The sequence below is a fragment of the Coptis chinensis genome, chromosome 2 (assembly GCF_015680905.1).
Source record: "Coptis chinensis isolate HL-2020 chromosome 2, ASM1568090v1, whole genome shotgun sequence".
Classification (NCBI taxonomy): domain Eukaryota; kingdom Viridiplantae; phylum Streptophyta; class Magnoliopsida; order Ranunculales; family Ranunculaceae; genus Coptis; species Coptis chinensis.
Window position 1 is genome coordinate 82,597,647 of NC_141457.1, and position 27,528 is coordinate 82,625,174.

The 27,528-nt window shown below is 36.9% G+C and overlaps 2 protein-coding genes across 2 annotated transcripts; one reads left to right on the forward strand and one right to left on the reverse strand.

The window, feature by feature from the left end:
* Positions 1 to 12,147: 12,147 nt before the first annotated feature.
* On the forward strand, positions 12,148 to 20,707 carry LOC147518296 (protein NETWORKED 1D-like). The gene is given in 7 exon segments (XM_086590179.1): positions 12,148 to 12,335; positions 12,392 to 12,428; positions 12,817 to 12,888; positions 13,050 to 13,204; positions 14,456 to 14,966; positions 14,968 to 18,832; positions 19,329 to 20,707. Coding segments are annotated over 4 exon segments (5,700 nt in total). The 5' UTR covers positions 12,148 to 12,335; positions 12,392 to 12,428; positions 12,817 to 12,888; positions 13,050 to 13,104; the 3' UTR covers positions 20,553 to 20,707.
* Positions 20,708 to 24,506: 3,799 nt separating this feature from the next.
* On the reverse strand, positions 24,507 to 27,003 carry LOC147518297 (small ribosomal subunit protein eS1y). Its single transcript, XM_086590180.1, has 7 exons — positions 26,881 to 27,003; positions 26,749 to 26,796; positions 26,558 to 26,663; positions 25,951 to 26,088; positions 25,684 to 25,869; positions 25,318 to 25,518; positions 24,507 to 24,774 (listed from the first exon to the last, which is right to left on the reverse strand). The coding sequence occupies exons 1-7, from the start codon at positions 26,889 to 26,891 to the stop codon at positions 24,676 to 24,678; spliced, it is 789 nt and encodes a 262-aa protein (XP_086446306.1). The 5' UTR covers positions 26,892 to 27,003; the 3' UTR covers positions 24,507 to 24,675.
* Positions 27,004 to 27,528: the final 525 nt, after the last annotated feature.

Below are 27,528 nucleotides of genomic sequence, written 5' to 3' on the forward strand. Positions count from 1 at the left end.
ATATATTCATGTATGAAGAATATACAACTTTGAGTGCCTTGGAATATTTTCTAGGCTCGTCGGTTTAAATCTCAAATTTAGTTTTCATACCGTTTGTAAAACGAAAAAAAAAAAAAAAAAAAAAAAAAAATGGTGGCTGCCATTAGCATATTAGTATCTTGTTTTGAACTCGCCGAGTTCGGTGAACTCGCTCGAAGTTTTGAACTCTTTCGAGTTCGTGAACTCAATAAATTATTCTTCATGCCGAGATTCGTCGGAGTTTTGAACTCGATAGAGTTCGGTTAACTCTATCGAGTTTTGAACTCGGTAAATTATTCTTCATGCCAGATCGTCAGGAGTTTTGAACTCGCCGAGTTTTAAATTTCGTCGAGTTCTAAATTTCGCCGAGTTCGTGAATTTCGTCCGAGTTTTGAATTTCTGTCGAGTTTTGAACTCTGTCGAGTTCGGTGAATTGTCGTGTTTTGAACTCGTCGAGTTTTAAATTCTGTCGAGTTCTAAATTCGTCGAGTTCGTGAATTCTGTCGAGTTTTGAATCTGTCGAGTTTTGAACTCGCCGAGTTCTAAATCTGTCGAGTTGGTGAACTCGTCGAGTTTTGAATTTCGTCGAGTTTTGAACTCGTCGAGTTCGGTGAATTTGTCGAGTTTTGAACTCGTCGAGTTTTAAATTCTGTCGAGTTCGGTGAATTCGCCGAGTTTTGAATTCGTCGAGTTTTGAACTTTGTCGAGTTCTAAATTCTCGTCGAGTTTTAAATTCGTCGAGTTTTGAATCTGTCGAGTTTTGAACTCTGTCAGAGTTCGGTGAATTTGTCGAGTTTTGAACTCTTTCGAGTTTTTTGAATTCTGTCGAGTTCGCTGAACTCGTCGAGTTCGTTGAACTAGCATATTCGGTGAACTCACGAGTTTTGAACTCTGTTAAAGTTTTGAACTAGCATATTCTCGTTTAACTTTTGTTTGTTCATTTGTTTTTAATGTTATTGGTTTAGGGTTCCATAGTTATTACATATTCAAGTGATTTTACATTTGCATATTTTGATATTTTTTAATTTTTTAATTTTTTTCCTTCTACAGTGAAATTCGATCTATAAATGAGGTGCCCTTATTGTGGAAGCTCAGTTCTTAATAGAGTCTCGAATACCCAAATGAATCCTGGACGATCTTTCTGTGTTTTTGAAAAAAAATGACAAACGTTTGCCTAAGGATAAGAAATGTAGGTATTTTAAGTGGGTGGATGAAGAAAATAATTGTGGAAGCTCGTCGTCGTTGAATATAAATGAGAGTCGAGCTCCCACATTTTCCCCAACTGAGAGTCGAGCTTCTATTTGCACAAGGAGGATAACGACTGATTCGGAAATTCACTCAATCGGAATGTTAATATTTAAGTTGTTGTTGGTCTGTCTTCTCTTAGCGGTTTTGTGTATTATCAAGTGGTGGTTAAGGTGTTATTGGCTTAAGTTGCTTTGGATGTCGTGGTGGCGTTGTCGATGATGAGTTATCCTAAGTTGCTTTGGATGTAGCTTCACAATAATTGCTTTGGATTACGCTTATGTGCAAAAATTCTGATTATGTTTCAGTAGGGAAGGTCTTCTTGCATTGGTACAATGGCTAAGGAATGAATGAGATGGAATTTATCGAGGCTGAAGTATCAACAATATCAAGATCACGATTGTTGAAGAAGAAGTAGATTATGAAGGCGATCGCTAAAGTTTTTCATGAAAAAATTGTGCTCAAATTCCAATTGTGCTTGATTATAAATAAGGTTGATGAGCTGAAGTTTTTCATGTATTTGTCTTGTGGTCGTACTTATATATACTCGGGAGGAGAAATAGAAATTTCATATATTATGAATTTCATGTATCAACTGTGCCTTTCAAGATAAAACTATAAGCTGCACCGAACTATAAGTGGCTTATTTAGTTATTTTCACTCTTTTGGCTTGTCTACAGACTAAGTCAAATATTTTGCAAAATGGAAGAAACCGAAAAACTAATCGACCTTTGGGGATAACTTATTTTCCCCTTGGAATGGATTCCAATAATTTGATTGCTCAATGTATGTTACAAACCTATCAAACACCTTCAACAATCAAATGTAATCTGTTTTGGACTTTGTCCCAAACGGTGTATGCCATGCCGTTTGGCCTTAGTACCAAACGGTGTGGCCATGCAGTTTGGGACTAAGTCCAAACGGTGTGGCCATGCAGATTTGGGACTAAGTCCAAACGGTGTGTTATGCCGTTTGGCCTTAGTACCAAACGGTGTGGCCATGCAGTTTGGGACTAAGTCAAGCGGTGTGGCCATGCCGTTGGGACAAAGTTCAAACGAAACCGCCATTTTTGCAAGTTCAAATCCAAACGATATGGCCACACCGTTTGGACTTAGTCCCAAACGGTGTGGCCATATCGTTTGGATTTGAACTTGGATAAAAAAAATGGCGTGTCTGTATGGACTTTGTCCCAAACGGCATGGCCACACCGTTTCTTCGTACAAAAATCTCAAATCCAAAATGATTAGGCATTGAGAATGATTAGTTTCAAAGTTCGAAAGTGATGATAACACATTATCAACCAAGAACGGTCCTGTCTAGGATTTTGCACACATTTGCGTTCTCTAATTTATAGTGTAGGAGGCATTTTATACATATGTGAGAAATGGTCATGTTTTTGTCTCACTGCGCCTCAAATCTTTGTATTTTCTTATGCTTCTCTTTCTTATTTTCGTAATCATTAATTGTGTATAAGCTACTACGAAAGTAAAAAGATAGAGGAACACACACATACGCTCAGATGTATAAAGTAAAATATAACGCAACACTGACGAAAGGGTATTTTCAGACGAGCTACAAGAAGTTTAAAGTTCGGCACTAAAGTCTTGATAATAATATATAGGGGAATCATTTGGAGATTGGATGAACAGAGTGTGTTGAAGACTTTAAACCAAGATTGTTGCTCATCAATGACCAACTCTGACAGGCAAAATAAAACTCTGTGTTGCTGTTTCACAGTTTCAAAACTCTGACAGGCAAAATAAAATACAGTACCCTAGCAACTTCCTCACGGCAAACCAAAATAACTCAGAAGAGTGATCCGATAGAAATTTATGTACATGAATTCTCTGGAAGAAAATTACACATCGATCATATAACTAAGGGCCTCGGTGATGTTCCATGCTCATAGAGGAACTGCCCATTCTAACCGGATGTTCAACAAAAGTAGGATTGTGGACTGCTCTTGCCAAATATTTCATCATGCCCAACTGCCTCTACTCCCTTTCTTGTACCTTATGCTCCAACTCCTCTAAACTGAACCTTTGTTTTGGACTTCGTTGTTTCACTCTCCAAAGATTGGTCGAGATAGAGGTCTTTTCCCTAGAAAGTTTATCTATTTCATCATCTAGTGTCGCTTCTTTTCTGAATCCCTCGACCCTCGAGGATGAGAAATAATGAATAGGCTTCCTTCTATGAATGTTCTTAAGCAAATGCTTCGATCCTTTATGAAATCATCATTAGCAAACTCCCATTTCTCCGGATCAACTTTTGAAACCCCGATACATACAAATGCAAATCTGATTTACAAACCACCGATTTCATTATTAGTTTCAACTTACAAACATTAAGTCAACAAGTTGACACTCTTAATTAGAAAAATGGTTGTACTGGACTTAATTTTAGAAAACAGCCATTGACAAAGGTCCATAGTGATCATGCGAGAAAGAAATGTGAAACCAAAAGAGAGTACCAAACTAAAAAGACTTGAGCAAGAAGCTCCAACACAATTCTGAGACTACAAACAACTTGATATCAACTTGGTATCCTTCTATTCCTTTTGCTTAGATAAACAGATTCGGAAGAATTTTTGCAAAAACATTGACATTGGTGGTGTTGCGGGTACAATAGCACCGTGGATTGGCGAGAGGATGAGACATCAAACTGGAACACGGTCGCATACGAGAACTAAATATTGGCCTGAAAAAAAGGAACAACCACTTATTAGATTGTAAACACTAATATAGTGTAGTGAGGTTCCTTTATGATTCTCCAGCCCAACTTGGCATCCAAAACACATATCACAGAAGCAAGAAAAAGATCAAATATTTATTTGATTGTGAGCATCAGACACAACACACACACATAATCAAACCATTAACGTCAATTTCTTTAAATTCAATGAGAATAGAAACGGGCAAGAGTACACTCGCATCCACGAACTGCGGTTAGTACAAAATATACCCCCAAAATCTAATTTTCACATAGTATAATCATCATTTCCTTCACAAATTAAATTTCACATAGTACCAAAAAATTAATGTAAGTGATTGATGCGGTTAGTACAAAATATGTTAACAAAGTCCCAACTCCCAAGTAGGACAATTCAAGTTGGCTATGTTCCAATGATCGATATTACAACATAACAACAAATCATATTAACAAGCGGCTTTATTACCTCTTGTCCACAAAAAGATGATCAGTTTCATAGCTGAGCGAAGGGTCCTTCTCCAATTTCTTTGCGATCAACCCATTTTTGTACTTCACGAAAGACTCGTCATCAAGCACATCCTGCATTTGCCGTATGTCGTTAAGACATACAGAAGTTAGAGTTCACAAGTAATATGGAATGCTAACATGGATTAAGTAGTTATGTTTAACTCCTAAACACTTTTGGTTTAAGGTACATTTATCCTGCATCAAGTGACCTGCTTAAATGGTTACCCTGTCTAACATGCAGGTCCTATGATAGACACACGATTCCTCTAAGTCTCCAACAGAAGAAAAAAAAACACCTTGTCCAAAATAGAGTGTATGCTCTCCATATAAAAGCACAAATCTCTTGGGTGAAAACTTGACAATTTTTCCATAGATCAGAAGCCTTATCTGACACAAGAATCAAATTGGACTACTCTAATTTTGTCTTTTAGTTAGTAGAAGTAAAGCTTAAATAATATACTGCAAGAAAGAGTACAAGCATGGACAGCACATTCTCTACTCTGCGGTCCCAAAGTGAAGGAGATCCTCACAAGAGATCTCAAAAAAATATGTTGATTTCGTTATTGCATATAAAAGATGATGAATTCAACAAAACTTAGAATTTTTACTGTTTCCAATCCAAAGATTGCAAAAACTGCAATGAAACTGATTTTGTTGATTTCAATGTGCTATAAATTTTTGACATTTCTACGAATAAACATACAACAAATTTGAATTTCATACAGAAACCACAAATTTTAATACATACCCAAGTTGTCGATTCTACCAAGCAAGTAAACTGGGTCATATTTAGAAGATTGAACACAGATACCAAAACCCAGTACCCTGTACAACATCTGGGACTGAATTGGAATTAGAAAATGGGAACAATATTACCTTTTTCCCTAAATCGAACAATTTGGGTGCTGGAAAATCGAACTAAATAGTTGGAATTGAGATGGAGAAAACCCAAACCCTTTGTTTTTTCGAGATGGAATTGAGATGGAATGGAAATCGAGTTTTTCGTTTTTTTTGTTTTTGAAATAGTGCAAAATTTTGAAATTTCACAGTTTTTGAGTGAATTAGATTTGATGATCTTGAGGTGGGATCGGACGGCTGAGGAGAAGAGTGAGATAAGAGTGGCAGATTTAGAGTGGCACCCTAGACAAACCGATATATATATATATATATATATATATATATATATATGTTTTGTAAGATCCTAACACTTAATATCACATCCAAGAATCCAACCGAATGTAGCATAAACCCATTTGTATTTGTATCTATATTTGTATGTGGAACTTCTATTTCTCGGTTATGTTAATTTGTTACCTAACAGTCAAAAATCAAAAGCGTGCCTCGACTCTCAATTGGTTGGTTGGTGGTTTTGTCTCGTTTAAGTGGTTGAAAGACCCTTATTTTATTTTATTTTTTTCTTTTTACGCTACTCCAAAGTCGAAACAATCTCTATTGTCTATGTAGTTGACGCTGTCCTTTCGAGGGTACTCCCAAGTCCCAAGTCCTACAACGGCAGGCATCACTGGGTCCACGCTTTTGTTGCATATTCAAGGCTAAGCTATGACGGGTATACGACATGCCAAGAAAAATGTTGTTTTTCAAAGAAGAAATCAGCATAACCAGGCACATAGAGCGTGACATAAAAGGTGCATATATAATTTGATTTCACTACTCAATAACAGATAATACATTATTTTCAATAGTCCGCCTTCATCATCGAATGTCTCTCATCAATTATTCAATGGAATTCTTGTCTTGTCCTTCTGAAGATCAATCACTTTTTATTTATTTTTTATTTATTTTTTTTTTTCGATAAACCACTTCTTTCCATATATTTAAAATCTCATAAGAGAAGTTACAGACTCAAATACCCAATTTGGAGGAGGTCCAATTCCTGCATATCTTGCTGCCCACTTGGCCAGTTCATGGGCATCTCCATTGGTGTTACGGCTTATCCAAAAGAACTCGAAATTGGACTCATTTTTTATATTACAAACTTGAAATAAATCTAAAATTTTCTTTACATGTTCATCTACTTGCCAACCTAAGCTTTCCTCATTCCCTGCAAGTACGTCCATCAACTGACGATTATCTCCCAAGACTATAGAGGGCCCTGGCTTTAGCTTCTGAATTAGAGCAGTTGTGACTTCTGCTCCATAACATTCTTTGTATAATTTGTTTTGACAATTGAATTTCATGTATGATGCCCCCAGTAATTTACCATCTGGACTTCTGCATATTGTGGCCGACGCCCCCTTATTCTCACATCTGTTAAAAGCACCATCAAAAGAAATGAGATTCCTATTGCTGTATAACTCCCTATGGCGCACACTAAAATCTAAAGTATTGTTTATGACATGACGAAGATCCTGGCCATTAGGTGATGGATTGTTCTCTGCAGTATAGGCTTCTGTGATTCTCTTGACTGTTTGATTCACAATTGTGTAGAGTTCCTGGAAACTGCTCCTATTTCTTTCAAACTTGAGTTTGTTTCTTGCTTTCCAGATTTCATGCATCATACATAAACCATAGATACTGGAAGCCTGTAGATCCTTGTCTCTCTCCCAGCTAATGAAATCATCAAGCCAACATCTGATATCCTTTTCTTCTTTTGCATCTGCCCTCAAACTTATGTTTGATCCATACCATAGTGTTCTACTCCACTCACAACCAAAGAAAAGGTGATAATCGGTTTCAACGTGCCTTTTCACGAAAACACAAGTTACATCACCCTTAAACTTCTTCCATGAAAAACTCTCCGATTGGGTAGACCTCCCATGTAAGCTTTCCATGTAAAGAGTTGAGTGGTGCATCGGTTTTATTTTCGGATCCTCCTTATACTCTTTTTATTCATTCTAGAGCTCTCACCCTCCTTATATTCTTTGGCAAGCAACTTGTAAGCAGACCTGACTGTAAGAACTCCCTTCTTATCTTTCTATCAAATGATTTTATCAATGACATTTGGTTTGATAGTTAAGGTTTTAATACAATCAGAGATAAGGTTAGGAAACAATTCTCCTAACCTAGTAATGTCCCATTCCTCCTCGTTTTCCCTAGATAGGTCAGATACTCTACGTGTGAGGTTCAGGTTGACTCTTTTTGGGTTTAGGTGGTTTTCTAAAATAAGAGGTTTATCAAGAAAAGATAACCAAGGTTCAGAAAAAGTTTTTATCCTAGAGCCATTACCAAGTAACCACATAAATCCTTCCTTTCTTTGCTTTCATACTTAATCGCACACCTCTCCGGAAAAAGATTGTGGTTTTTTCTTCTTACCATCTTGGTTATTAAAACAATCCCACTTATATATATTATTGAAAGTTCTAGACCATATCGAATTCTCATCTGTAATAAGTCTCCAACTGTGTTTAGCCAACATGGCCAAATTCATTTCTTTGGCTTTCCTGAAACCCAAACCCCCATTTGCCTTTGATTTGCAAAGTTTCTCCCAACTCATAGTATGCCAAGCAGTAGTATTTGTTGTTCCATTCCACCAAAAATCCCGATTGAGTCTATCTATCCTTTCATTGATTCTGTTAGGTAAAGCATAAACTCACATGGCATAGATAGGCACTGCTTGCCCTACTGATTTGACTAAAGTGGTTCTGCTAGCTTGTGAAAGGATTTTAGCTTTCCAACCACTGACTTTCCTTTGTAAACTTTCTAAAAGATACTCGAAGTCCTCTCCCTTCTTCTTTCCCAATATGATTGGTACTCCCAAGTATTTCTCCTTTTCTGTGAACCTCCTTATCTTCTATCTCCTAAGAATCATTTTCTGATGTGTGTTATGCACATTCCTACTGAAAAAAACACTAGATTTCTCCCAGCTGACCTCTTGACCGGATGCATTGCGATTATACGTAAGATATCCTTGACACTGTTTATTTCATCCAAATTTGTCTTGCAAAACATGATCAGATCATCTGCATATAGTAGATGACTGATAGGGGGTGATCCTCTTCTCACTTTGATGCCACTAATCCTATTCTCATCCTCAGCTTGCTTGATGATTCTAGAGAGAGCTTCTGTTTATTATTCACTTTTATTTGTGTAGGTGGGTTTGTAGGTCAAGATGTTTGGTTCTTTTATTTATTTATTTATTTTGCTAAATGTTTGGTTTTTTTTTTATGGCTGGTGAGTTGTGATATGTCAGGTGTGTAATTCATATCATGCACATCTTTACAATACTATATAAGAACAACGCAGGAAAAAACATCACTATCTTGGTTCTTTATTAAGTAACCTCTCCAGCCTCTCCCCAGCATTATTTGTTTCATCTTCTGTTGGGCAAGCTAAGTACATATGTTCCCATAATCAACACAATCAAACCTGACGTACTATTCATGTCCAAATCTTAATCGATATGGGTTGAACTGTTGAAGCATAAATCTGAAATGGGAAAGCTTTGGTTTGGAATGATCTTTCTGTCTTCGGTAGTCATTTCATGGCCAATGAGACTCCTCTCATCAATGCATTAGAGTCCTGTAAATTAACCAATATAAATCCTCAATTAATCTTCCACAATTAATGCTGAATAATTGGTTTAGAATATAACGGAGTTGTATAATGGTACTGAATAAGTAACCTCCATTTGAAGTAGGGGTGCAAGTGGATATCCAAATATTCGAATCCAATTCGAATTCGTATTCGAAAATTTCGGATTCGGATTCGGATTTTTTTTTTATGTCCGAACTGGTTTCGGATACGGATTCGGATACTGACATATCCACATCCGATAATATCCGATCCGATTTAAAAAATTAATAGTTTTTATATATAATTTATTTATTTATTTTTTATTGTATAAAATATTATATAAAATCATAAACTAATAATATAAAACTATAATAACAAAATAATAATAATAAATGGCAAATATATATATTTATACTAGTTTTTATAGTGGTAAAATGAATTATTCAAAGCAAATAAAATTTTAATTAATTTTTATTTTCGGATCAGATATTATCCGATATCCGTTTCGGATATCCGAAATCGGATTCGGATAAATTTTTTAATATCCATCGGATTCGGATATCGATATAAATTTTCAGAATTGGATTCGGATACAGACATATCCGCATCCGAACATATCCATTTGCACCCCTAATTTGAAGTATTTCATGCACTATATATGACTCCGTATATCGGCATAGTTGCATGCTGTCAAAACATTGGACTGTCGAACATATATATGCACATAAATGGATTGAATGTATAATCTTCTGATATACGGACTGCTGGCATATAGTAGCTTCAAGATTAAAATTTCTTCTAATATGTTTCTTCATTCCTCTAAAAAAATATTACAAATTTGATTTTTTACACCATCGTCTAGGCTTGCTGCCTGCGAAAATTTATCAAAATCCCACAATTAGGATTTTATTTCAATTAAAAATCAGGACCTTTCTGTTCTATGTTGCACAATTAGGATTTGATTTTAATTAAAAATCAGGACCTTTCTGTTCTATATTTCAGCTTGGCGAATTTCGCATGTGATGCTTATTGGCATTTAATATTCTCCAAAAAAGTTAGTTGTAATTTCTACTAAACGAGTGCCAAATTTTTGTCTTTGTTGAAGTTCTTCGTCAGCAAAGGACCGCCCCCACCGGCCAGAAGCCCCACTTTAAAGGTGCGCGGACTCGCCAATGGACTTCCACAGACCACAGCCCTTAATTTTTCCTGTTGCCAAAACTACCCACATACTTCACTCCTAACTACAAACAGATACATACCCATTCCCTTTTAATAATATTTGAAACTTGAACGTTCGTTGCTGTTAGTTTGTTACTATAATAAGCTAATATAGAAATGGGAAAGAACTTAATTAATGTAGCTGAACTGTTGCAGGATTAAAAGCTTGTTTACGTTCTATACATTGGCAATTTTGTAAGACAAACTCAACGAGAGTGTCACTTTTGGTCCTTATTGCGTTCCAAAATCGTCCATTGCAACAAGGAGGGATATCATTTCACCAAATCAACTATTGACTTGTCTCCATTTTCTGATTTTGGGATAGAGTACGGGTTCAATCGTGGTCAGTTTAGTTATTTCCAAGACACTGATGACTACTTGAGTCATTTAACAGCATTGTTACTCCAGGGACGAACTCCTCTAGAAGAAGTGACATTTTTAAGCATCTAAGGGTAGTTTAGGGCATCTCCAATGGGGGGTGTAAAATTACACCTCCACCTAGGCTCCACGTAGGTGCCATTAGGATTTTACACCTCTAATTGTATAGTATTGTATAGCTCATAAATATCCACATTCTATACTCTCCAATGGAAGAGTGTAAAAAAAATAGATTTTAAACTCGGACGTCACTCCAGTGGCGTCCCTCTTTAATTTGGGGCGTCGCTGGGGTGGCGTCCGGGGTTAAAAATAAAGCTTCAAACGTGTGTTGAAGTGGCGTCCGAAGTTTTTAAGTTAAGCAGGCGTTATTTTAAGTGGCGTCCGGGTTTTTATTAACTAATAGCGAGAGGGGGAATTCCCCACCCTCTCTATTAGCTAATACACTATTACCTACGGTTTAGCACCCCCATTGGAGAGAGTTTTTTTATATTTGGGGTGTAAAATTTCCACTCTATACGGTTTACACCCCCCATTGGAGATGCCCTTAGGGAGCAGAAACCTACACCAAAAACTTTAGGCAGTATCATTTGTCAAGTAAATGACAGACAGACATCAAAAATCTAGAGACCATTGTGTTCTTGGAATGTAATAATAATACACCTCACGGCATAGTACAAAATATCTCGATATATCACGATATTTGGAGATATCTATCTATATTTCAGAAAAAGATATATAAATATTACGATATGTTAAGAGATATATACGACTGCAAATATCGGTGATATTTTGATGATATTTATGATATTTGGAGATATTTTGCGATATTTAGAAATATTTAACAATATTTTGTGTATATAACAATTTTATTTAATATTTACCATTATATTTTAAATAAATATAAATAATGTATCATGATATATAAAGAAATATCCATAATATCCATGATATTTTGGATATATCTACGATATTTACATGTGAAACAATATCAAATATCTCCAAAGAAAGAGATATATCTACGATATATATCCAGAAATTGAGCATCGATAAATACCCATATCCTGATATTTTGTACTATGTCTCACGACCACCTGCATCGTCTGTTTTTGTTTAATATGTTTAATAGAGTGATGATCCCTTACTATATGGAACTAGTTAGTTAATATACATCCAAACTCATTTTTCTTGCTATATTTTCTACAATTGGATGTGAAACCATCTTACTCGGTCAGTTGGTGAAATCTTTTTCCCTTGTGTAGCACGTTGATGATGTCATATGCTATGTCATAGAATTCGTTACGTATCTAAATGCAAATTGTGTCAGGAAAGTGTTTCCCAAGTCACTGAAGCAGGATGACCTTCAAAATAGAACGATTATGACTTTCAAATCGTAGTTTTCTACCTCAAGAATATAATAATCCAACAGTATGCTTTGCCATGAAATATTGATATATGTCATCTAAATTCTAAAGAAGATTGCAGTAAGTTAACAATCTAAAATCTCCCCATACAATATCTTTACTCAACAATAAATATAAATTCCTTAAATACCAAAACTCATTTCCTATTTTGTCCTTTTTCTTTTCTCATTCTCACTGTACTCACTGTTCCCACTTTGCTTTTCTTTCCAGTCAGTTTAAAACAACAGTACAACAAAACACAGAATAAAAAAAAAAACACCCAGAGAAGAATCTAACAAGATAGAAATGGGGTGAATGGGAACACAAGCAGCTGGAGATCTACACACTACTCACAGCTGCTCATTGATCAAAGTTTTTATTTTTATAGTAAGTTTTTTTTTTTTTCATTCCATTACCTATGATGAACATTGCTTTATATGCAGATTTACATACATGGGGAGTTTTATTTGAGGTTTTAGAGTAAGTGGTATTCATGTTTTTATCAAAGTTTAACTTGGTTTTTAGTCTCTGATCATGAGATAGTTGTTCAACTTCTGATGACTTAGAAGTTAAGATCTTGTGTAAAGATAAGTTTTTTAATCATTTCATGTTGATATTTGTTTATGGTTGGTACAGTTTTATGAAATGTAAGTTTTTTTTTAATGGAAGTTTTATTTTTGAACTTTGGCTGATCAGGGGTGTGTGAATTTGCATTTTTTTTTTTTTTTTTTTTGCATGATTTAATGGTTACAGTCCATTGCTAGTTGAGATTTGCGTGTTTTTTTTTTGTGTTATATAGTCTGTAGATTATTGATTTTCAGACTTAAAGGATCTCTAACATTTTTTTTCTGAATCTGCTTTGGTTTAGGTAGTTAGATGATGTGAATCACGGAGTTGCATTGGTTAGGCGATTTTTGAACCTTAGCTTTATTGATCAAAGGTACTTTTCAAGCTATGTAAGAAGTTGAAGTTGATTTATATTTATTTGATAGGTATAATGACCTCTTGTGTTTTTTGATCTTAGGTACAAGGAGTGATCTCAAAGTACTGAATTGATATTTGATCTGGGTCAACCGGTTAACCGGAGTTAATTTTGTATAGGGATTAAGTTTTTGTGAGACTGGCACATCTTGTGTTAGTATTGGTGGCTGGTAACATGGCAACGTTGACGCATACTGACTCAAGACGCAAGTATTCATGGTGGTGGGACAGCCATATACCAAAGAATTCAAAATGGCTTCAGGAAAATCTTACAGGTATTGCTTTCCCATTACCAGTTTTGGCTACATTTCTGTTTGAGAATGTTGCGTGTTGTTCTGGTCCTTGTTCTGTTCATATAAAAAAAAAAAAAAAAAAAAGTGCATTTGTCTGTTTTTCTAATGTGCGAGTGCGAGGTTTTTCCTTGCTAAAGGATTATATGATACAAAGGTTTAGCTGCAGAGGTTTCAGATGCATTAGTTTGTCTATCTTTATCCATTGTCAGTCCTTTCTACTTGGGCTTTGTTAGAATAATGTTGTGCATCTTGTTTCATTTATATGCTCTCTCTGATTCCTCTTTTTGGCAGTATGGAGATTTGGCAATTCTAGGGGTCATGAAAATAAGAATATCTAATCTGAAATGAGCAATTTACTAGGATTATTTTGTTCATCTCCTAACAAGTTTGACCAAATAAGAAACTCTTTCCACTGCTCTCTCATCACTGAAACCAGTTGTTGTGTTCTCAAGTCGTTTTTATCATGAAATTGGTACCTCTTGGAAATTTGTATTCTTTTGTATCAAGGTTCAAAAACACACTTTGGTTTTTATATACTTGCTCAGTTGCACCATAAAGGCATATGCGTAGAGTAATCCTATCTGAAACTATAATGGGTTAGTAATATTCTCTGAGCAATTATCGATTATCAATATTCTCCTAATGAATTCAGAACACATTTTAATGTGGAAATTTAAAAGAGAAAAAAGAAAGAAAGGGACTTTTCTAAATATAAAGGGTGTTTGATTAAAATATTCTACCTATATTTTGTTGATTCTGTATATTTTGTGAGATTTTTTTCTTAGGATTTCAACTAGGCTGATCACACCAAAACTTGTGGTTATGCCAAGTGAAATCTTAACATTCTTTCTGTTTTCTTTTTCCTGAATATCTTTACTAATTAACAACCTAAAATAAGAAAAGAAGATATGTTAATTTTTCTTTTTCTTTTTCAATGTAAAGGATGTCTGATTAGACTTGTTATTTTTGTATCTATTTATGTAAATATTTGAGTTCTGTTGGGCTTTCTCCTAAACATTTTTTAAAATCAACCTTGTACTGCACATGATGTGAAATCACTCTCAATAATAATCTGTTTAACCATCTCATTTTACATCTTTACTATGTTGTTACTGTTATGACATCTTAAATTGATAGATTATACTTGCGTATTCATGTTGAATGCACCAGCTTTTATTTAGTATTGGCTCAAGAGCACACATGATTTCTGATCAATGATGTTCGCTGTAACAGATATGGATTCCAAGGTCAAAGCAATGATCAAGCTCATTGAAGAAGATGCAGATTCTTTTGCAAGAAGGGCAGAGATGTACTACAAGAAACGTCCAGAGCTAATGAAACTGGTCGAAGAGTTCTACCGAGCTTATCGTGCTTTAGCAGAAAGATACGATCACGCTACAGGAGCACTCCGTCAGGCCCATCAGACCATGGCAGAAGCGTTTCCCAACCAAGTTCCCTTTGTACTGCCTGATGATTCACCATCCTCCGCAACTGAGACTGAACCGCACACTCCTGAGATGACACGTCCTGTACGTGCATCCCTTGACCCTAATGATTTACAGAAGGATGCTTTGGGTCTGTCATCGTCCCAGTTTACCTCTGTTAGTAGAAATGGGGCATACTCTGATGAATCTGATCACTTTATAAGCAAAAAGGGATTGAAGCAGCTCAATGAGTTGTTTGGATCAGGAGAAGGAAGGGTTAGAAAAGGCCTCCATTTTCATGATGATGACGGAATGGACTCCGAGCCAGAATCTCAAGGCAAAGGTAGCTGCAGAGTCGGTAAGAGCAGTAAATGCTGAGACTGAAGTTCAGACCCTAAAGGATGTCCTTGCAAAATTAGAAGCAGAAAAGGAAGCTGGCCTCCTTCAATACAGGCAGAGCCTGGAGAGGTTAGTGAATGTGGAGAGTGAAGTGTCTCAAGCGCAAGAGGATACTAGAAGACTTCAGGAGCAAGCAAGGAGAGCTGAAGCTGAAGTTCAGAACCTAAAGCAAGCTCTTGCTAAGTTAGAAGCAGAGAAGGAAGCTGGAGATCTCCAGTGCAGGTTAAATTTGGAGAGGTTATCTACTCTAGAGGCTGAATTTTCTCGTTCCCAAGAAGACGCTAGAGAACTCAATGAGCGAGCTAGTAAATCTGAAACTGAAGTCCAGGCCTTAAAGCAATCTCTTGCAGTATTAGAATCTGAAAAGGAAGCTGGAGTTCTTCAGTACCAACAGTGTTTGGAGAAAATTTCAAATCTGGAGTCTAGGATTTCTCGCCTTGAGGTAGAGGCTGGTGGACTTAATGAGCGAGCAAGTAAAGCTGAAAGTGAAGCTCAAACTGTGAAGCAAGCCCTCGCTCGACTAGAAGCCGAAAAAGAAGCTTGTCTTGTTCAGTACAAGCAATGTATGGAAACTATATCTAATCTGGAGGTCAAGCTGTTGCATGCTGAGAACGAATCCATAACTCTTAAAGAGAGAGCTGATAAAGCAGAATCCAGTGTCCAATCTCTACAGCATATGATTGCTAAACTAAATGAAGATAAGGAAGCTGCTATTGTCCAGTTCCAAAATTGCTTGGAAACCGTATCCAATCTGGAAAATGAGATCTCTAGTGCCCAAGAGGAGACCAAAAGGCTTAATAATGAGCTTGCAATGGGGGTCGCAAAGTTAAACGATGCTGAGGAGCAATATCTTCTGTTGAAGAAGGAAAATCGCTCTCTACGCAGTGAGTTGGAAACCTTGGTACAGAAGACTGACATGCAAAGAAGAGAACTTTCAGGGAAGCAAGATGAGCTGGAGAGACTCCAGAATCGCGTGCATGAAGAGAGCATGCGTGTCATGCAGGCAGAAGCTGCTCTCCATTCTCTGCAGAATTTGCACTCTCAATCTCTGGAAGCACAGAGAACTCTAACAGGGGATCTCCAAAAAGGGTTTCTGATGTTGAAGGACATGGAGCATTGGAGTAAAAGTTTGGAGGGCGAACTCCAACACGCTAAAGAGGAAAACAGGAGCTTGAATGAGCAGAATCTGTCTTCGTCCTTGTCAATAAGTAATCTGCAGGAAGAGATCTATAGGCTGAAGGAGATGACACGGAAGCTTGAAGAGGAAGTTGGATTGCGTCTGGATGAGCGAAATGCACTTCAGCAAGAAATTTACTGTCTCAAAGAGGAAATAAATGACCTGAACAGGCAACATAATGGAGTGATCAAACAAGTGGAATCCGTAGGCTTGAACCCAGATAGCCTTGGGACATCTGTGAAGGAGTTACAAGATGAGAATTTAAAGCTGAATGATATCTACCAGAAGGAGAGTACTGAAAAAGTAGCTCTTCTGCAAAAGTTGGAGAACATGGAGAAGATGTTGGAAAAGAATGCACTTTTAGAGATTTCCCTCTCTGATTTGAATGCTGAACTGGAATCAATGAGAGAGATGGTGAAGACATTAGAAAAGTCTTGCCAGTCTTTCCAGGAAGAGAATTTCACCCTTGTTGCTGAGAAGGCCACCCTGCTTTCTCAGTTGGGAATTGCCACGAAGAACATGGAGAAGCTGTCAGAGAAGAATGCCTCACTGGAGAATTCTCTCTCCGATACGAATGTTGAACTTGAAAGTCTGAGGCTTAAATCAAAGAGCTTACAGGTGTCCTGTCAATCTCTCGACAATGAAAGGTCTGACCTTCTCACTGAAAGAAACACTCTGGTCTCACATCTAAAAATATTTCAGCAAAAATTAGAGGAGCTGGAGAGAAAATATACAGAGCTAGAAGAGAAATGTTCAGTTCTGGAGAAGGAGAAAGAATCCACAATTCATCAGGTCAAAGAATTAAGGGCTTCCTTAAATTTAGAGAAACAAGAACATGCAAGTTTCTCCCAATCAAGTGAGATCCGTTTGGTGCGTCTGGAAGACCAGATCTATATCCTGCAAGAAGAAGGTCGCTGGAGGACAAAAGAATTTGAAGAAGAACAAGAAAGAACCATAAAGTCCCAGGTTGAGATCTTCATCTTGCAGAAATCAATCCGTGATATGGAAGAAAAGAATTTTATGCTGTTGATTGAGTGTGAGAAGCACTTTGAGGAGTCGAAGTTGTCAGAGAAATTGATTACCGAAATGGAGCAAGAATATCATGAACAGCAGCTAGAAGTTAAATCCTTGGTAAACCAACTCCAAAATCTGAGATTAGGAGTTTGGGATTTATTGAAGGCAGTAAAAGTTCATCCAGATTATAAGTGTGGAGACAAGATCACAGAAGACCAGATGCTCCTACGGTATATTTTAGAAAAAGTTGATGATACTGAGAAATCTTTGGTTAAAACACAGGATGAAAAGCAACATATGTGCCTTGAAAATGTAGTTCTTGGTACTCTTCTAAGGCAGATGAGGCTAGAGATGTCAGATCTTGCGTCAGAGAGAAACACCCTTGATCAAGAGTTTAAAATGCGACTGGAGGAGTTACTGATACTGCAAAGTGAAAAACAGGATCTCCTGGATATGAATGGACAGTTGAGACTCGAAGTGGGAGCTGCAGGAGGACGAGAGGAAGTGCTAAATGCTGAATTTGAAAAGCTACATGTGAAGTTCACGGATTTGCAGGAAGCGTATGTTTTAGCACAGAATGATCACTCCGACCTCTATCAAGGGAATATATCACTCATGAAGGAGTTTTCAGCATTGAACGAGGAGAAGTGCATGCTAGAGGAGGAAAACAACCTCCTCTTTGGTGAAGCTATAGCCCTAGGCAATCTTTCATTTATTTTCAAGTGCTTTGGTACTGAGAAAACTGTGGAATTAAAAGAGCTTGGGAAAGATCTGGACTATCTTCGTCAGACTAATAATGGGTTTGAGAAGGAAATTGCGGAAATGCAGGGGAAATTGGAAGGGGTAGAACTGGAAAATTTGCATCTCAAGGACTCGGTTGAAATTTTAGGAGGTGAGCTGAATACAACCAGGAATGTAAATGAACAGCTAACACACAAGATTGGAATTGATAAGGAGGTTCTAATCCAGAGGGAGATGGAGCTTTCAGATGCAATAGAGAAGCTCGGTATGATGCAAAGTGAAAATATGGAACTACACAGACATGTTGGGGATCTGCAGAGGGAATGGCAAGCGGCTAAGTTAACAAGAGAAGAATTAGAGAAAGAGGTTTTTGATCTGTCAGAAGATAACACCAATCAGAAGGAGCAGATTGGATCCCTTAAAGAAGCAAATGCAAAGTTTGAATCAGAACTGGCTAAACTACATGAAGAAATTAGAGCCTGTAAAGTCAGAGAAGAGAATTTGGCTTCTGAGCTTTTTGAGAAAAGAAATGAGGTCGAACTGCACGAGGATGAAGCTGCAACATTGTATGGTGACTTCCAGTACTCTACCATCTGCGCAGCTGTGTTTAAAGAGAGAGTACATGAGCTAATTGGAGCATGTGAGAGACTTGAAGATAAAAGTGCTTCAGCAGCTGCGGCGATTGTACAGCTGAAAGAAAGACTTGATGTATTAGAAAGTGAAAATGGAGGGCTGAAATTCAAGTTTGCTGCATACTTACCCCTCATAGATTCTTTGAGGGACAACTTAACATCTCTTGAGTACCATGTACTCACGCAGACAAAGATTCTAGTAGCTGGCGATCAAGTAAAACAGGTATTTTCTTTCGTTGCTATAGGTTATGCATGATTCAGTGTACTATAAAAATAAAAAGATCACTGGATTGATCCAAACCTAGTTATTTAGCAGCTCATATCCCAATGTGGTAATACCTTGCAGAACTAAATCTTAAATTTGGTTCTGTAGAAAGCTTCTGAAGAAGTTTTGAATGTTAAATAGGTCTCTGCGATAACTGGTTTAACAATTAGTTTTTCTTTCCAATGTGTTTGTAGATTCATGCCATGGTGGAGTTAAAACCTACTTGTTTTCACTGTTGTAACATAGAAACACTTATTTAAAAATTTCAATATACAAGGTCATCCGGTGTTGTATTTTCGATAAAATTCCCATGTCTCTATTGATTGTAAAGTTGAAATCCGAAGTTGCTAGTCCAAATTTCAACCCATGATTTACTTGTATTTACATGTTTCTTGGATGATATGTTGGCAAAGTGATAGACATGACCGGTTTGTTTGTTTTTACATGTTCATAGGGTGATGGGTTGGCAAGTGATCAACATGACCGGACTGGTCAAGAATTGAGTGAAGAAGATCAAAATCTGGTGACGGCAGGTGAAGTGTCAGACTTGCATGGGTTGCAGATTATGGTTAAAGCAGTTGAGAAGGCAGTGATAGAGATGGAGAGGCTCTCTTTTGAGGAGTCTTTAGTTGCCAGCATCAAGTTAGAGGCTGCAATGAAAGAGATTGAGAAATTCAGATCTACAAGTGGGTCGACTCTAATGGAGGATGTTCAAGCGAGCAGGTACTTTGTTATGGAACTGGAAGACAAGTCCAGTAATCTCCAACAGCAGAAAGCGGAACCTGAAATTTCTCAAGCGAGGGAGGGGATAGTGATGAAAGATATTCCACTGGATCAGGTATCAGAATGCTCATCATATGATCTTGCCTTTGGCTCAAGTGCAATGAGTAGAAGAGGAAATGGTGTATCGGATGATAAGATGCTCAAATTATGGGAAACAACTGAAAAAAGCAATAGCCGTGATCAGCAAATCAACAAGGAAGAAATGATGGCAATTGCACCTACCGAGGAAGATATTACATCCCACCAAACTGAAGCGCCTGAGGAGCTGAAGAGTGAATATCCATCATCTGAACTACAGGCTGAGAAAGAGTTGGGGGTAGACAAGCTAGAGATATCCAAGAGATTTACAGACACACGTGAAGGAAACAAGAAAAAGATCTTAGAACGACTTGCTTCTGATGCTCAGAAGTTGACTAACCTTCAAATAACAGTTGAAGACTTGAAAAAGAAGATGGAGATCACCAACAAGAACCAGAAAACAAAGGGCATCGATTTTGATACCTTACAGGGGCAGCTTCAAGAAGTTGAGGAAACTATCATGCAGTTGGTTGGTACCAATTGCAAACTGACCACTAAAGCTGAGGAGAGTCCCTTACCCATTGAAGGAAAGGCTGCAGAGGAATTGCAAGATACTGGGAGGGTCCGGAAACGGAGAGTCTCAGAACAAGCCCGTAGGGGGTCTGAGAAGATTGGGAGGCTGCAGTTGGAAGTGCAGAGAATACAGTTTGCTTTGCTGAAACTTGATGATGAAAATGTGGTAAAAGGTATAGGCACTGACAAGAGAAGTGCCAGAGTACGACTTAGGGACTATCTCCATGTTAGTGGGAAAAGTAGCCGCGGGAAAAAGAAGGCTCCATGTTGTGCTTGTATGAGACCTACTACTAAGGGAGACTGAAGTATGCAAATATTTATGCAAAGCTTACTGGTTTCATGTTGTTGATTATAAAACTTTATTCTATCCTTTTCTTTTTAGGGATGTAATTCACATTTATCTCATTTAGGAAGCAAATTTTCATTTTTAGTTTAATAAGAACACATGCCTGTTTTCCATGGGTTTGTTTCCTTTAGATTCTATAATTATATGTAACCTTCGTGAGGATGTGTACAAGTATGCTAACCTTGTTTACACTGTTATTCTATATTTCCTGTAAGTCTGTAACAAGGATCAAATCCAGACGCAATCCATTCATGGAGCGTAGGAGGTTACTGCAGGTCAGAAATTGATAAACCATATTATCCGTTGGTTGACCCTTGCATTCCCCCATAACATACTATATTTTCCATAATTCCATCTTATAATTTATTTATGTCATTTCATCTTTCACTATTAGCAAGCAGAAGTTGATATTTAGACACTTCTACATTTTTTCGGGCTTTAGTTTTATTTTTTATTTTTTTATTTTTTATGGTTGGCAAGCCTGTTTTTAAATGAGATCAGTAACTCTTTGATGTTGGCGGGGTTCAAGCCCCAGACCTCTAGTATCATCACCCAAAGGTTTTACCGACTTTGCTACTGGCTTTAGTTGTCTTGTCAGTTGGTTCCACTGTCAAATTCACTCAAGGGTGGTGCATATTGGAAGGAACTTTGTTCTTGACTGCAATGTGTGATTAGGTTTCCATCATGACATGACCATTAAAATGAGACTTCTCATTTTATTAAGGGTTTTTTAGGTTTTGGTCCTCCTAATAATAGCCATAATTAGGCTTTGGTCCAAAAATGATCGTTTATTAGGTTTTGGTCCTCCTGACCATGAGTTGACCGGGTTGACTAACCATGATGGCCCTAGTCAATCTCTTATGATTTTCCTATTACCCACAATACCCCTCTATATAAATTAGTTTTTGGTTCTTTTTAATTTTTTTTTTTAAGGTTTTGGTCCTTCTAAACTTCAACAAAGCATAAGGGCTCTTGGCATCAACTCTGCGGACAAATGATAGTTGAACCTACTGGAAGATACGACTAGCTCGACATCCATCAACGGATCAAAATACGATTTTAGAAAAGAATCTCTTGAACACTTCTCCAAGGAGGGACTGCTGCTGTAGGAATCACTCCTTGCAACTCCCACACTAGGATCTTTATTAGTCAGACTTGTTTTAGATCCAAAGTGCGAGAGGATGATGTTGGCCTTGGCAGTAGCTTCAGATCTCGTGCCATATTTCCACTTGGCAGTAGCTTCAAATCATACCTGAGTGCAGCAATCATCTTCAATGAGCTTCTCTTCCGATTCCCATTGAGCATTTTCCTCGGCATCATATCGACCTATGAGTTGTGCTGGGTTTCTAGTGCTATTTCTATGACATTATCCTTTTGGCATCCATTGAAATGAAGATAAACATCATTCTCCTTTTGTTTGTCTTCTGGGAGCCTTGACTTATCAAGAAGTATATTCTCCCCATTCTTTTCTTTCGAAATGTTGGAACTATTTTTCTTATGCTTAGAACTACATCTTGACCCAGTAGTCTTGGCATTAACTTTTACGGTAGAAGGACCAAAACCTAAACAAAGATATTTTTAAAATGACCAAAAGCTAATTTGTGTTTACTCATGACTACTCACGTGTAAGGCACGTGAAGGGGTATTGTGGGTAATAGAAAAATCATAAGAGATTGAGTAGAGCCATAGTTAGTCAACACGGTCAACTCACGGTCAGAAGGACCAAAACCTAATAAACGATTATTTTTGGACCAAAGCCTAATCATGCTATTATTAGGATTACTAGGAGGACCAAAACCTTAAAACCCTTTTATCAAAAAGATCCTTATCAAAATACAAACAATATTTGGTACTATTCACTTTTCACCAAATGTGATTATGATGACAAGCTGAACTGGTACTCATTAGAAGAACAATCAAAGTATAAGTTTTTAAGGAAAAAGGGAGGACTCTAGTTTTCTTAATACTTCATTTCCCTCCTCCCCCTTCATATATAAGGGAAGATTGACGTGTTAGGCATTGACCACATTGCCAGCAATGAGCAAGCCGACCTGATACTTGCATCATAGTAACACCCACAAACTCTCACGTGGGTACCAAATAGGCTTTTTAGAAGGCATGATTGGATTTAGGCTTTAATCATGTGGGTACCGATATATTCATTTGAAGTTGCAATAGAAGAAAAGATAGAGGAATGGATGCATGTCACAAAACTATTGGATGAAACTATATGGAATAAATATAAAAAGACTAGATGCAAAAAGAGGAGGGATTTGCACACTTCATTTTTTCTATTTTCTCATATGTAAACCAGAGAGAAATGAGAAAACATTGTAAACAACCGTTAATGAATAAAAAAAGCTTAGTAGATTTTTATCATTCTAGTCTTGTATCTTACATATGTCATTTCATCTTTCATTATTAGCAAGCAGAAGTTCTTACCAACTTTCTCATACTGCAACATTTCATCCGTGTAATGCCTGGAAGTCGTGAAAATTGAATGATGCAAAGGTTGATATTTAGACACTTCCACATTTTTCCGGGCTTTAGTTGTCTTGTCAGTTGGTTCCACTGTCTAATTCGCTCAAGGGTGGTGCATATTCGAAGGAACTATGTTCTTTACTACAAAGTGCGATTAGGTTTCCATCATGACATGACCTTTAAAATGAGATTTATCATTTTATCAAAAAGATCCTTATCAAAATACAAACAATATTTGGTACTATTCACTTTTCACCAAATGTGATTATGATCACAAACTGAGCTAGTACTCAGAACAATCAAAATAGAAGTTTTCAAGGAAAATGGGAGGACTCTAGTTTTCTTAATACTTCATTTACCTCCTCCCACTTCATAAGGGAAAATTGACGTGAGGGAAGATTGACATGTTAGGCATTTGACCACATTGCCAGCAATGAGCAAACCCACCTGATACTCGCATCACAGCAACACCCACAAACTCTCACGTGGGTGCCAAATAGGCCTTTTAGAAGGCACGATTGGATTTAGGCTTTAAGTAGTAAGTTTGGATGCAACGCATTAGCTAATTTTCGCAGCCAAATAAGTCATGCACAGAGATATCTTTGCCATCGTTTAGTACAATCTATCGACGTCAATAACTCAAAACTCATCCATAATTTTAGTACTGTTAAAATTACCACTGAGATTACACTGCAATGCACTGAATTTTTTCGCCTAGTTAGGGAAATGCAAAAAGCACCAGTTTACAGAATCCAATCCTTCGGGCCTCCGGTAACAAATATCTATATTCATCTCCATACTAGTCTTTCTTACCGGGTAAAAGAACATCACATTTCTAATTCACAATGAGAAGGTATAAATAGACCTTAGAAGAAATTGGTTCATAAATAATTCAGCTGAAAAGAAGTCCCCAACTACCCATTATGCCTTCTCATATCATAATCTAAAGTAAAATCACTGAACAATCTACTTGGCATATTCATACGAGCCTATCTGACAACACACGCAATTTAGAATCAGGACTAAGAAAAACAAATGAACCATTGGTGAAAAAAACCACAAAACTATCACTCACAAAACTAGAAAACCAGAATCATAGGAGGCAGAAACAGAAAGCTACAGCTGTGCATTCATTAATTTTGAAATCACAGGAAGGAAAATGTGAGGAACAGACAGCCAGCGATTTGTTTACCCCTAACCAACCCCAAGACTAGTTAGCAAAACTTCAACAGAAGGCGAACTCATCATTATTAGAGCACAACTGATAAAACTGCATTATTTCCATCAAACTATTCATCGATAATTACTTATATCCCATATAGCATACAAACGGTAAATTGGTTCCAAACCAAATACGTATGAGCTAGTTTTAAGAGATCTCACCCTTCCACATGCTCTAGCAGAATCCAACTACTTAATCTCAGAAAACAATAAGAAAATTCAAGCACTTGTACTCTATATAATTAAAGCACAACAATTGTTATCAAAATCTAATAATTAAAACAAAAAAATACTCAGGATCCCCATTGGTTTGATTATCAACTGTAGTCTAGTAAAACACAGAAAAACTTGCAGATAACAAGAGAACACTGTCATTCAATTAGGCACCAACAACTTCAACAGGTTCTGCCTCTGCCATAGTTTCCTCAGCTGGCCTCTCAACCTTCACACCAACATCTTCAGAATAGTCACCATGAACCTAAAAAAAATCATAAAAAGAATTGATATGGAGTTGCTAAAATGTTGTAGGAGCATATTTTATGCGAGTCATCATACTATCTTTCTCAATATTAGTTATGTATGATACTATGATGTGCTACATGATCAACACAACATGCCACAACCATGATCAGGGTAGACTCCTCCATAAGAGTGAGTTCTGAACAGTATTTCACACATAACTAACTTTCTACTTTTATATTTAAAAACTGAAAAATCTTAAAACTTGTTCCCTCCACCCGTTCAAACATCTTCCTCAAACTCAATACCAAACAAAACAACATACAAGATGTCACGTTTCATGTAAATATGGGTATCAAACAGAAGCATTGGTTCCAAACATGGTGCAACGACATTTGCGTTACCCTTTTTTTAACTTTCGAAGGTCAAGAAATATGAACTGATTTATATGGATGACACAAGAAGGGTTGTAGCCAACTGCATATTTTTTTTATAACACTCTCCTAGGAATAACAATCAAAAACATTATCTTGAAAGAAATGGATATAGGGTTAGCAAGTACCTCCATCAATTTGCCAAGATCAAACTTTGGAGCCTTCAAGATCTTCACTTTCCTAACAAAGACATTCTGAAGAGGGTATATGCTAGATGTTGCCTTCTCAATCTCTTTCCCAATCATCTCGGGGATGAACTTCTGTACCAATTCCTTCAAGTCACATGATTGTGCCTGGTTAACCATGATCTCCATCATCTTACGACGAATCTGACAACACAAAGAGCAGGATACATCTCATTACAGACAAACACCAGAAGCAAAACATGCAATTCAGATATCGGTAAAAAGTATCCCAAATACTGAGACCTTACAGGTAATAACAAGACAGTGAAAAAGTACAAGTGATGTTAGGCTTGCAAGTGAAAAATTCACCTGTCGGATTTGACTGGTCTGAGCATAGGTGGTTCTCTTGACTTGGTTAGGACGCCTCTTAGTGAATCCAATGCAGAACATCCTCAAAGTGTAGTTATCAGTGGTCTTGACATCAACATGAGCCTCAATCAAAGTTTGCCACTTACGCACAAGAGATCTCAACTTATCAGTGGTGAAATCCATTCCCTATATTATTTAACCCAGAATTAGTACATGATGCCTAGGCCTTAAAAACACAAAAGATGATAGAAAGGCGGTAATGGTTACCCAAAAGTTAGTGAGGACATTTCTTCCTTGAACATCCTCTACCCTCAATCTGATCTTTCTGTAGGATTGATCCTCGTCATTTTGAAGATCAGCCAAAGAAATCTCAAACACACGATGCTTGAGTCCCTCAGAAGCAATCTGCAAAAGAAATAACCCGCATTAATCTAAATACACGCCCACACATAACCCGCATAAATATACAACACAGAAAAGCACACCTCCAAAACACATCACTCAACTGCCTTAAATATCAAAGACAACTCTAAAATTGTTTGGTTCTGACTTCTGACCACTCCCAAGAAGAATTTGAAGGAAATATTATATTCAAATGACACTAAGGAATCTTATGATAAAAAAATTCCATAAAAGTTCTTTAAGGTGGATAAAATTCCTGTATACTTCTATCTCATGAAGACATTCCCATAAAATGTAAGTTCAACTGGCAAAGTTTTCCTAATAATCTAAAACACACTAAAAATGGGTTTTCTCACAGATCCAAAAAATCTAAGTTTCATAAACACCCAAAAACCACATTGAATATAACTAACCAGGATTGAATACTTCAATAAGCTAAACTGCTAAACCAAACAAACTAAAAAACTAGTACCTTGGTACCCTGAGTACGAGAAACGAGTGTTTTGCCAACATTCCTAGTACTGAAAAGTGATGGTGCCTTGATATCATACCAATCCTTCTTTGCAAATGGATCAACACTAGAAAAAAACACAATAACGTTGAATAAATAAAGTTAACATCTTTAAAATAAAAAAAACAAAGGAGAGAATAAGGGGGGTTTACGTCTTCTTCTTTCCTCCTTTCTTTCCCTTGGAAATCCTCTTGTTCTTCCTGTTAGTAATAACAAATGAGATTTAGCTAGTTAGTTGTTTAGAAACAAGTGAACATAGAGAATGAATGAAAAGAGGGGTTTACCCGACAGCCATGGTTTTGGAGCAGAGGAGGCTTGGCTTTTTGGAGTGGGGAAGAAGTGAGTGTTAAAAAGAAGAGAAAACCCTAGTGTTCACAAACCCTAAATATATTTTATAGTAGAGACTGGAGACTATTCACCTTAGATTTGCAAGGAATTTACTGAATCACCCACTGGACTTACGTATTGGGCTTTTTATGGGCCAAGTACCTTTTGTACATGTTATAATTCGGCTTTGTTTATGAAATTACAATTTAGGGTGTGTTTGTTAAATTTTAATTCATGGAAAGGAAAAGAAATAAAATGGGTGGTCCACTATGAAATGGAATGGAAAGGAAATAATTTTAAATGGTATGTGTTTGGTAAATTGGGGAAAGAAAAGTAAAAACTGTGGAAATGAATAATCATGTTTGTTTGCAAAAGCTATGGAAATGAATAATTGTATTGTTGGGTGGGGTGTATTAGTAGTAAGTCCCTATCTATCTATTTCCTTTCCTTTCATTTCCATAAAATTTTGAGTTAGCTAAAAACACAAAACCTTTTCCATTTGTTCCCATATGGAAAAGCCCATTTCCTTTCCATGGGTAAACAAAAGTGGACCACTCTTATTTTCCTTTCCTTTCGATAGTGTTTCCATCTGGCATTTATCACAC

Coding starts and splice junctions, on each gene's coding strand:
- LOC147518297 (XM_086590180.1), bottom strand. Junction 25,519..25,683: donor AGACCAGTCAAATCCGACAG/GTGAATTTTTCA, acceptor TTGTGTTGTCAG/ATTCGTCGTAAGATGATGGA. Junction 24,775..25,317: donor ATCTTGGCAAATTGATGGAG/GTACTTGCTAAC, acceptor GATTTTTTTTAG/GTTCATGGTGACTATTCTGA.